Genomic DNA, 12,182 nt, shown 5'->3' with positions numbered 1-12,182 from the left:
CTCATCGTATGTGAAGCTATACTTTTCCAGCTTCAGAGTGAACCCTGATAACTTGATGGCGGTCTTATTGTGAACCCTTTCGTTGACTTCTATTTGCCAGTAGCCAGTCTTGAGAGCCATCGACAAGAAGTACTTAGCATTGTAGAGCCGATCCAATACATAGTCTATCCGTGGAAGGAGGTATATGTCCTTCTTTGTAATCTTGTTCAGCCGCCGATAATCGATGCAGGAACGCAGGGTTCCATCCTTTTTCTTCACCAAGACTACAGGAGATGCCCATGGGCGTTTCAACAGCTGGACGATGATGTCACGCAGCATTTGGTCAACTTGTTGCCTTTTAGCTTCAGATTCTCAAGTGGAAACTTGGTGAGGGCTCTGGCGGACTGGTCAAGCACATTTTTGTGTTGTTATGCAATGCTTTGCAACTGGCGTTTGTCGAATGCTCAATGTCAAAAAACATTCTTTGTATCGTCGAAGACTTTTGAGCTGTTGCTGCTTACTCATGGGCCGGGAGACTTGGATCGATGTCGAAGACTGGTTCCTGAACTATGACCGCCGAGGTAGAGGCGACAGAATCCGAGAGGACAAACACATTGCTGGTTTCCACAACTTCCTCAATGTATTCAATCATTACAGTATAGGCATAGAGTTGAGGTATGGGTATCAGCGGTAGACATGGCCCGTTTCTCCGCGGTGGTAGCACAGCGAACGGTGGTCAGGGGGCACGCCAAATGTCGGTCGTACTTGAGGCACTGCGCGGGCCGACGGGCTGTAGGCGATGGCATTTGGCAACGGAATAGCGGGGTCATGGGGTTTTGATGCGGGAATTGAGGAGGAACATGGCAGCGTGCAGAAGTGGCGTAGTTCATGCCTTTCAACTGAGGCTGCAGTGGTTTAGCTACTGCTGAATTTTTCGGGCAAGGTGTCAGCAATCAATGCCACTTCAGGTTGCAATGATGGGAACATCTTCCGTAGACCTTCATGCACAACAAACCTGATGGTTTCTGACAGGTCGTTGTGGGCTTCTGCACAGTCTGGCATCGAGAGGCGGTTGAATTGTCTGATGTGCATTTCAAGCGTCTTCTCAATCGATGACACTTCTGTAGGAAATTCAGCTACAGTCATCAGTGAGTTGCGCATCAGTCCGGCGAAGAGCTCTTGCTTCATACCGCACTTAAAAAAACGAACTTTCTTTTCTTCAAACTTGTCGGGGTTGGCGTGGTGAAATAGCAGAGTCATTTCCTTGGCGAAGATTGCGACATTCTGATTTGGCAGCTGCATCCAGGCTTCCAGCAGAGCCTGAGCTCACTCTTTACGCATGACGCTTGTGAATGTCTGTAGGAAGCCTCTGCAAAACAGGATCCATTTTGTTATGGTCGTTCTTGAACCACGTCCTCCTGGCATCTTCCAAGTAGAAGTATACATGGTACAACTCCTTTTCAGCCTTCTAATTGTTGAATGTCAAGATCCTATCAAATGTCTCAAGCCAGGTTTCTGGCCCGTCCGACGAGGATCCATGGAAAATAGGTGGCTCCCTTGGCTGCTGCAGGACGATGGCTGCGGGGGATGCTGCATCCGTCATTGTGACTGCTGACTTGGTCTTGGTTTTTCTGGTTGTCTTGGCTAGAAATCTGAGCTCTGGGGGGCAGGTTTTGTAGTCTGCGGCAAGCAAGTTCGATGGTTCAGGGTGATGTTGGCATTGTCTTCGTAGTTGGGGCTAGGGTCACTGCTTTTAGGGGGTGCCTGGAATATAAATGGTGAAGCACCTCCACCAGATGTCACGTTATAGTAACGGTAAAGAATGCAGCAAAACTGTGAATCACGAAACAACTTTTTATTGGGAGAACCTGTGCCCACAAAAACAGGTGCGCTCGAAGCACAATGATAGCGACAAGCACAGTTGGCGATCGGTGAAATCTGATCAAGGGGTCAAGTGCATCGGCTTTTATACATGACTCGTCGAATGTTCCAGTGTAATTGCTAGTGCACGCACACCTTCCAGAGAGTGCTACACAATTAGAGTCGCGCACACAATCAGACAATGTTCAGTGAAAACAGACAACAGATAGAACTATTGATAACATAAAAAGACTTCCGATACATGCAGGCATGTCCAGCGTGGAGCAATTACGTTTAACATTTGTTGGCAGGTGAAAAGCAGTCACCAGAGAAAAATAAACAAGCGCACATGTGAATATGGTGTGAAGGCTAGGAAACCCTCTAAGATACTTTATTTGTTGTGAAAGTTGTCTTGAAATGCAGGATTTGGAATCATCGACACAATCATGATGTCATGACACAAGAAAAATTTGCAAATGTTGTGTACCAAAAATCCTAGGTATAATGTTGTTCCTCAAAGAAAAATAACAGGAGCACTGCACGCATTTCTTCTGGTTACACCCACATGGGGCAGCCAAGGTAATCACAGGAACAGAGTGAGACATTTGACTGTGGCGTCATGACTTGGCCACCTCCAGAGTACAGAAACCGAAAATTATTCATAGAAATGAGTATTATAATAAACTATTTAAGGTGCTCTGACACCTGCCAGCCTATTATTACATTTTGAAGGTTTTGACCTTTATTTAACCCTTTCAGAGTCAATGAAGTAAATATACAGCGCCGCGAACAAGTTCAAAATGGTCGATGCCGTATATTTATGGAGCAGTCTGTACGTTTAAAAAACGCACCAATTTCCTAACTTTTTTCTTTTCTGTCATGTGCTGCCACTATGTGGGAATACAGAGAATTTTCTTCGCGTGCCTCCCTCTCTAGCTTTTAGTTGAACGGTTGGTTTTAGAGCTAGTTTGCTCCCGCGCGTCTATATACTAACGCTCGTGCATTGGCGGGCACGCGGGCAAGCAACGGTTTGGGTTTTGTTCCGCGGGCGGTTTCAGCTTCTTGCGCTTGCAAAACTGATGGCTATCTCATTACTAATCGCTCAAAGGGCGACCACTTGTTTCTCGCTCGTTTAGTGCTCACACAGGTGCGCATAGGATGGATGCCACCGTGCATGCTTTCTGTTGCTTCTTATTGGGGGGGCGGGGACTCATGAAAACTAATTGCCTCTGTTGTTTGACAATAAGATGATTAGCGGAAGTCTGTCACAAGTTGTGCTTTTTTGACGGGCACACAACCACACAGTTTTCTTGAGTGAGTGCACCTACGCAGTTCGATTACTCTACGGATGTACATATTAGCATAAGAGCAGGAACATTTGAGTCTTGCAAAATATTCTCGTGTGCACATCTTCAAAGCCTTGAACTACGTGTATAACAGTGCATCAAATTTTTTATTCTTATAAATTTATTTCCTTTTTTATTGCTGTTATTCATGAATGAAATGTATATATATACCATCACAAAATATTTGTTTCTCACTTTACGGTCACCCTAGAAAAATTACGGTAAATTTTTTTCAAAAGAAGTTTCTAAGGAGAATTGGAATCTGTAATAAAAAAGAATCGACCCTGGGCGGTCGCATATCGCGATAAAAATCAACCCTCAAAGGGTTAACAAACAAATTAAGCCTGAAATATCATGCAGGTACTTTTGATCCTTTAAAGTCCTTTAAAAATGGAGTAATAATTATACCTTTACAAGAAAAATATCCTTTCTAAAAGTAAAAAAGGAATGGGTATTTACAACCTGCAATTTCTCTTAAGGGACTGATGCAGCACTTTAACCCCTTAACTGCAGTGACAAATTTCAAGAACGTTTCTAGAAATGCAAAAAAATGTCAGAAGTCATTGAGTATCAATTTTTTTTTTTTGGTCAATACTACAAAAAAACAACACATACACATGTGCAAAAATCATTAAAATTTATGACGAGTTCACTTGTCATCAGCAGCTCGTTGTGATGGCGAGTTATCTCGCCATCACAACAGCGCTTGTGGTGTCTTCTTCTCTCGTCCCTTGTCTATATTTTGCGCTGTTACTAGCAGGATGGAAAACCAACAAGCCCAAGCTGCTATTCTAGAGAGTTATCTCGTAATCAGCAGTTAAGGGGTTAAAAGCCGAAAAGGTTGCAAAAAATTGTGTTTTCAGTTTTCTCATTTTCACATTGCTCTGACCCTTCTGCACCAATATAGAAATTTTGGCGTCAATATTTCGTTTATTTCATACCTCATTATTATTTTTTAACAACAACTGACTATGCATGCACACCTTTAAATTGAGGCCTAAACCTGCTCTATTTCTGCCACCATCAATTCGGGAACTGTGTGCCCTAACTGTGCCATTTTGCTTTCGTTTGAAAGACCGAATTTCCAGCTTTGCCCTTTTCTGAAAGGTAACTATCAATCCCTTAAACTTTCTAGCTTATTTCTACATTCTAAATATTGAGTTGGGGTTTTGTGTATAGATGCTAATTTCTCTCCAAGCGAAGTACCCAGCTTTGAGTACAGTCCTCTAGAAAGTACTTGTGCTGGGACAAAAATAATTGCACTTTTGGAATTAGCACATCCAAATACATAAAATGTGTAAATGTGGTCGATGTTTACCCATAAATGTGGTTGGCTTTCAAGTGAAACACCCATTCTAAAGGGCCCCTCACCAGGCCACATAGAAAATTTCTGTTATATGTGCCCTCTAGGGAGCGTTCTGCACTAAGAATTTTTCAAATCGGTGCTTTAACAGCCGAGATAGAAACATTTAAGTGCCGCAAACCAATGATTCCAGGAGGTGAGCGCCACTGCCAAGAGAGGCACTCTGTCCACTTGCCCCGTCCAGCCTCCACAACCGAAATTCCTTCCCTGCGTTCTCCCATACCAGAGCTCAAGGAACACGTGATGCATACGTCATGGGCCCCACCTTCACTTTTTTTCCTTGCTTTTCTTGCCGCGTGGCGCACTTCCAGTGACGCGCGCGAGCTGTAGTGTTTGCCTTGTTTCGCACAGCGCATAATTTTGCGCGCTGTGCACAAGAACACCTAAGTAGCAACATAGGTCAATGCTATACTAAGGCAGACACAAGCAGATCACAGAACATGATAGCGCACTGGAACACGGTAGAAAATGACATAGTTTCATTGTCTGCGCGTGCAAGTGCATTACACGGGAACAAGCAGACGAAATGGAAGTACATCTCCCTTGCTGCGGTGCGAAGTAGAACAAAATCACGCAGACATTCAGCTTGTGTGTTTTATTATTTCTCTAAGCTTTAATTCGTCTATTCAAGCAAAAGATTCCATAAATAACAGATAGTGCCTTGAATAATTCTCCAATTCACATGCCACTATGAGCAACATCACAGCACTGCCATGTACGTAGAGAGAGAGAGAGAGAATATTTAATGGCAGAAAGGTGGAGAGGTCGGCAACCCATGTACGTAAGTGCACTTGTGCGATATGCATGGACTCTCCGGCTGGGAGTGCGGTGCCTGTGAGAAGGGCAAACGGCGTTCATTTTGAAATTTCAGGTCTTTCCACAGCGCACAGCAATGTAATACTTAGCAGACATGATCATTAGCATGCATTGTATACATGGCGCTTGCCAGCACAATGTGGCCAGACCTGGTGAGAAGCCCTTTAAAGTGAGACTAAAGAGAAAAATAATCTCAGCTTTGAAAAAGAAAAATCTCAGAAAAATAATCTCAGAGTTGTGCTTCTAGAATACCAAAATGGTCACTCGTAATGAGCTCGTGAGCAGAAAAATAATGCAATAGCAAAGAATGGGTGGTAATGCCACCTTGAACTTCCCGTACCATCTAGCCATGGCGTCATGGATTTAACGAAGTCTGCTTGGGCCCCAGTATATATATATATTTTTTTTTACTAAATATGGACACACAAAAAAAGAACAGTCATAATGAGAGTGTTGTGGAAAAAACTGTTTTAGTTTACTTACCGCATTGATGGTCATGCTCTGTCAGACGTCTCTAGAAATAATTACTTGGGAAAAATACTTGCATCTGACTTAAAATGGAATGACCATGTAGAGTACTTTGAAAAAAAAAAAAAAAAAGGCCACAAAAAAGTTCTGCTATCTAAGGAGGAGGCTTCAAAATGCCGTACTGGACATAAAGCTGCTCGCGTACAAGACATTTATCGGACTGCCATTGGAATACGCAGCTGTAGTGTGGGATCCCTTTACTGTGTTCAACATGAAAAAAAAAAAGCTAGAAAGGGTTCAAATAAAATTATCCAATCTGTAACTGTTCCAGCTGGCAGACATCACCCTCACTCCTCTTACAAAAATTGGAACTTGAAGGGCTACAAAGAAGAAGTATGGAAAGGTTGAAATTCTTTTATTTAGTTTTTTATGACAAATTGGAATTGATAAGGCATTGTATATAAAAACCAGCATCAGAATGTGCAGTGTGCTTTTGTCACTCCAAGGAAGTTGTAGATTTCATAAATCACACTGATATGTTAAAAAATTCCTTTTTTCCAAGAACAACCATGAATGGAATTGTCTACCAGCTGATGTTGTATGAGAAACAGTCGAATTATTTATAAATGCACTAAGCAATTAATCCCTGATTTTTTTTTCATTGTATTGGTTGTATAATGATGCATGTCATTATAGATAATGGAATTGCAATGTGTTTTTGCTCTGTGTTCAGTTATTTTTCTATTTTCTCACCATGTCTTTGAGATGTTATATTTTGCAACTATATTGCCAAAAAAATTACGTCTGCTCATTCCTGCTTAAGGCCTGGCACCCGGGGTAGCAGTATGGAATGAATGAATGAATGAATGAATGAATGAATGAATGAATGAATGAATGAATGAATGAATGAATGAATGAATGAATGAATGAATGAATATTCTAAAGGAGCAAGAGACAGTTTAGCAAGTTTCGAGAATATTTTACAGCACTACAATGGCCCAAATATGACAAAGTACACTGACATATGCGATGCCACATCAACGCACCAGTACTGGGGTTACCATGTGAAATTCAAGAAGTGGAAGTCATTTGGAATAATGCTTTACCAGTCTAGCATGATTTAGTATCTTTAGCAACCCTTTAAAACTTGAGGTCAGTAAGTTCCGTGCAAATGTTGACAGGACATACCAGCCATCTCATTGGGGTGAGGCCGGGAGCCTTTGGCTGGAAACACAATGCAGTCTCTGATGTGGTGCAAAGCAGGCACGTCAACAGCCTCAAACTTGCGTACATCCCCAGGGTGCAGGCAGGGGCACTTGGTCACCAGCACAGTTCCTAGGGTAGGGTGAGCAGCCACGGCCCATGCTCAAGCACATCCAATGTAGCATGAAGCAAGCGCTGCCTGCGAGCGCTAAGCTGACTAGCACACTGTAATAGCACTAATAATTTCTAGCAATATCCGTATTACAGTACACTTCCATTAATTCAACTCCCATTAGTTTGATTCTTCGGTTAATTCGATTTCAAACGAAGGTCTTGGCCAGTGCACACGCATTTCTATGGGCCCAAATTTTCATTATTTTACTCCTAAAATTGGCCTTCTTGGGATAATTCAAGCTTGACCAGTCAGCACGCATGCGCCCGACCACATTGGTGACCCCAATTGTGGCCCCAATAGTGGCCCCAGTAGTGGAAGCATGTCTCCATGGACCTTAGGGGTAATGCATTGCACATGTCATTTCCTATGAAAAGCACCTCTTTTCCACCTGCCCTAGGAAGATTTCAAGCAATAATGGTAGCTCACAAATGTATTTTTGTTGTAGTGCGGTATTTGCCCAATTTTGACACATTCCCGTCTCTTTCTAAAGCAAAGATTTTCTTTGCAAACCTCACCAAGTTTCGTGATCAAGGGTGTTTGTTCTCTTGCCAAATAGGCCAACCAATCATAGTGCAGTATGCACGCCGCTGGGTTCCTTGCGCCACCACTACATGGAGCTCGCCTCTGCACATCCGCAAGCGCTCACAGCATCCATCGATCCATCCACTATGCCGGCCGTATGGGGAAGGAAAGAACCAGAAAGCTCCCCTTCGCACATCTGTGGCTGCAGGGTAATGAGTAAGCAAACACTTCTTGCGGCTAAAAAGTATTCGAATTTCGCTATATACGTTTGCACTACCTCTGAAACCATAATATGTTAAGGCATCCATCGTACTCACTAGCAGTCAGCAACTCTGCTTAACAAAAGGCTCGGCATAATTTGTTTGTACGTCTGTGCATGTGTGTACTCATGTTTTGACTCTTTATGCACTCACAGAAAGCTTCACTGTATATAGATTCTAACTCATTGTATCCGCTGCATTTCTTTTTTTTTTTTTTTTTCAGAGAAAATCGGGCCGAAAATTGCCTTTGAGGTGCAAACAGATGTGCAACGAGAAACGCATTTGCGGCGTTTGTATGCTTTACAGCATGCACAAATGTATTGTGGTGTAGCTGAGTTCTGGAAACCGGCCGTCACTATGTAACACATATTAGGCTCTCGTCCAATATTTTTGATAAATATTGGTTGTGCATTAGATTTCTATTTTGTTTAGGAGGTTCGATGTCATTTCTGCATTAGTTTTCAAAGGTGCACTTTAGATTTATACTTTGTTTAGGAGCTTTATGTCATTTCTACATTGGTTTTATACTTTAAACACATAGAAAGTAGGCGTGCGTTTGATTCGAGAGCGTGCTAGTACTGGGCAAATACAACCAATGAATCAGCAGTGTGTTATGCCATTTTTATTGCATCTTGCTTATTTCGACCCACTGGGTAATTCGATTACTAGTGCCAGTCCCACCTGGATCGAATTAACGGAAGTAGAGTGCATTTGAAAACACTGCTACTAAAACGGTGCTTTGTGGCACACCCTTGAGGAAAATCAGTAATATTTGCATAGACCACTCCATAAACCTGTCGATGACAACTGCTGGTGTTCAAACCAAAGCTCAGGCAGAACAATTGTCCACCAAGCATGCCAAGCTAACCTCGCCCGCTACAACACCAGTGCCACTATCATATTGCAAGTCATATCATAAGAAGCCAACAAACACTGACACCAAGACAACAAAGGGGAAATTACTTGTGTTTAATAAACGAAATAAAGAAATGATAAATTAAAAGGAATGAAAGTGTATGAGAAAACTTGCCGCAGGTTGGGATCATTCCCCACCTGCGGCAAGTTATTTCATCATCCACTTTCATTTCCTTTTTTTATCGTTTCTTTATTTCGTTTATTAAACACAAGTAATTTCCCCTTTGTTGTCTTGGTGTCAGTGTTTGTTGGCTTCTTATGATATGACTAATGAAAATCGTGCCCCTCGTTTAACCCCCTTTCTTCTCGTTTATCATTTTGCAAGGAGTTTGTGGCAACCTGTTTTAAGTAAAATTGTGTTCTCCATGCTGGCCCCAAAGCCGGGGAAAAAAAAAAAAAAAAAGGTTGATGCTGAACCGGGCTTTGAGAGACTCACTCATCCTGGCATAAGTGCTCACATTTTCTGCCTGCAACCTGACCTTTATTATTTATTGTAAACCATGCATGATTAACAGGACATTATCCTCTTATATAGTCACTCCATGGCACACACATGCAAGACTAAATGAGTGAGTACTGTGATCCGTTTGGAGTGGCTTATTCAGAAGACACTACCAATCTCTCAAGCAACCAATAAAATGAGCAACGGAAGTATTCAGTAGTGGCCAGAAGCAACTATGCAGTCTTTGTAATAAAATATATATATATATACCATTTTATATTTGGCCTGCCAATACTGACACAAGGAAAAAACTCAGCTTTAAGTTGAAATGTTTTTACGGTTAAGCATACACAGGTACCAAGTTGACACACCGATGTAACAATATGTCTGCATGAGCTGCTTGCATTGGCAGCATAGGCAATGGTATTCCTTTTTTAAAGTCATCTCTCATCATCATCAGCCTGGTTACGCCCACTGCAGGGCAAAGGCCTCTCCCATACTTCTCCAACAACACCGGTCATGTACTAATTGTGGCCACGTCGTCCCTGCAAACTTCTTAATCTCATCCACCCACCTAACTTTCTGCCGCCCCCTGCTACGCTTCCCTTCCATTGGAATCCAGTCCGTGACCCTTAAAGACCATCGGTTATCTTCCGTCCTCATTACATGTCCTGCCCATGCCCCCCCCCCCCATTTCTTTTTCTTGATTTCAAATAAGATGTCATTGACTCGCGTTTGTTCCCTCACCCAATCTGCTCACTTCTTAATCTCTTAAAGTTGCACCCATCATTCTTCTTTCCATAGCTTAATGCATCGTCCTCAATTTAAGTAGAACCCTTTTCGTAAGCCTCCAGGTTTCTGCCCCGTAGGTGAGTACTCGTAAGACACAGCTATTATACACTTTTCTCTTGATGGATAATAGCAACCTGCTGTTCATGATCTCAGAATGCCTGCCAAACGCACCCCAGCCCATTCTTATTCTGATTATTTTTATCTCATGATCCGGATCCGCCGTCACTACCTGCCCTAAGTAGATGTATTCCCTTACCACATCCAGTGCCTCGCTACCTATTGTAAATTGCTGTTCTCTTTCGAGACTGTTAAACATTACTTTAGTTTTCTGCAGATTAATTTTTAGACCCATTCTTCTGCTTTGCCTCTCCAGGTCAGTGAGCATGCATTGCAATTGGTCCCCTGAGTTACTAAGCAAGGCAATATCATCAGCGAATCGCAAGTTACTAAGGTATTCTCCATTAACTTTTATCCCCAATTCTTACCAATCCAGGTCTCTGAATACCTCCTGTAAACACGCTGTGAATAGCATTGGAGAGATCGAATCTCCCTGCCTGATGCCTTTCTTTATTGGGATTTTGTTGCTTTCTATATGGAGGACTACGGTGGCTGTGGAGCCGCTATAGATATCTTTCAGTATTTTTACATACGGCTCGTCTACACCCTGATTCCGTAATGCCTCCATGACTGCTGAGGTTTCGACAGAATCAAACGCTTTCTCGTAATCAATGAAAGCTATATATAAGAGTTGGTTATATTCCGCACATTTTTCTATCACCTGATTGATAGTGCGAATATGGTCTATTGTTGAGTAGCCTTTACGGAATCCTGCCTGGTCCTTTGCTTGACAGAAGTCTAAGGTGTTCCTGATTCTATTTGCGATTACCTTAGTAAATACTTTGTAGGCAACTGACAGTAAGCTGATCGGTCTATAATTTTTCAAGTATTTGGCATCCCCTTTCTTATGGATTAGGATTATGTTAGCATTCTTCCACGATTCTGGTACGCTCGAGGTCATGAGGCATTGCGTATACAGGGTGGCCAGTTTCTCTAAAACAATCTGCCCACTGCCCACCATCCTTCAACAAATCTGCTGTTACCTGATCCTCCCCAGCTGCCATACCCCTTTGCACAGCTCCCAAGGCTTTCTTCACTTCTTCCAGCGTTACTTGTGGGATTTCGAATTCCTCTAGAATATTCTCTCTTCCATTATCGTCGTGGGTGCCACTGGTACTGTATAAATCTCTATAGAACTCCTCAGCCACTTCAACTATCTCATCCATATTAGTAATGATATTGCCGGCTTTGTCTCTTAAAGCATACATCTGATTCTTGCCAATTCCTAGTTTCTTCTTCACTGCTTTTAGGTTTCCTCCGTTCCTGAGAGCATGTTCAATTCTATCCATATTATACTTCCTTATGTCAGCTGTCTTACGCTTGTTGATTAACTTCGAAAGTTCTGCCAGTTCTATTCTAGCTGTAGGGTCAAAGGCTTTCATACATTGGCATTTCCTGATCAGATCTTTCGTCTCCTGCGATAGCTTACTGGTATCCTGTCTAACAGAGTTACCACCGACTTCTATTGCACACTCTTTAATGAGTGTGCAAAAAAGTCATCTCTACAGCCAACTAATATGGATTTTCACTCACGCCATTTAGCAAGGAAAAGAAAATGCAGATGGCTGATAGCAAGCATTAAGCGTAACTGAAAGTAATGATCAAGATGCAAAATTAGTGTGCATAACTAGGCTTAGCAAAGAAACTGTCTGCATGTAAAAAAGGAGCACTCATTAATAAATAGAATTACACCAATCACATATTTTGCAGTGCTAATAAGAATTACTATGGAAAGCTCTTAAGTGCATAATTCTTTTCAGAATACACACCAATAAAAAACAAAATTAGGAGTGCGGAAATATTCAAATTTTTGAATATGAGTAGAATAATGTACACAAGCTATTCATATTTGTATTCAAAAAGGAATTAATCGGTATTTCCAAATCTTAGAAACCAGCAAAACATTTCATGAATGAACGTTGAA

At 42.0% G+C, this 12,182-nt stretch overlaps 1 protein-coding gene across 1 annotated transcript in view; it reads right to left on the bottom strand.

Moving 5' to 3' along the window:
• The window catches only part of LOC142559884 (uncharacterized), a 57,440-nt gene that overhangs the window by 21,332 nt on the left and 23,926 nt on the right, over window positions 1–12,182 (bottom strand). The window contains exon 9 of the mRNA XM_075671570.1: window positions 7,021–7,167. Within this exon, the coding sequence (XP_075527685.1) occupies window positions 7,021–7,167 (147 nt within the window). The remainder of the gene's footprint in view (window positions 1–7,020; window positions 7,168–12,182) is intronic.

The sequence above is a fragment of the Dermacentor variabilis genome, chromosome 10 (genome assembly GCF_050947875.1).
Source record: "Dermacentor variabilis isolate Ectoservices chromosome 10, ASM5094787v1, whole genome shotgun sequence".
NCBI classification, from domain to species: domain Eukaryota; kingdom Metazoa; phylum Arthropoda; class Arachnida; order Ixodida; family Ixodidae; genus Dermacentor; species Dermacentor variabilis.
This window is presented reverse-complemented; position numbering and strand designations above follow the sequence as displayed.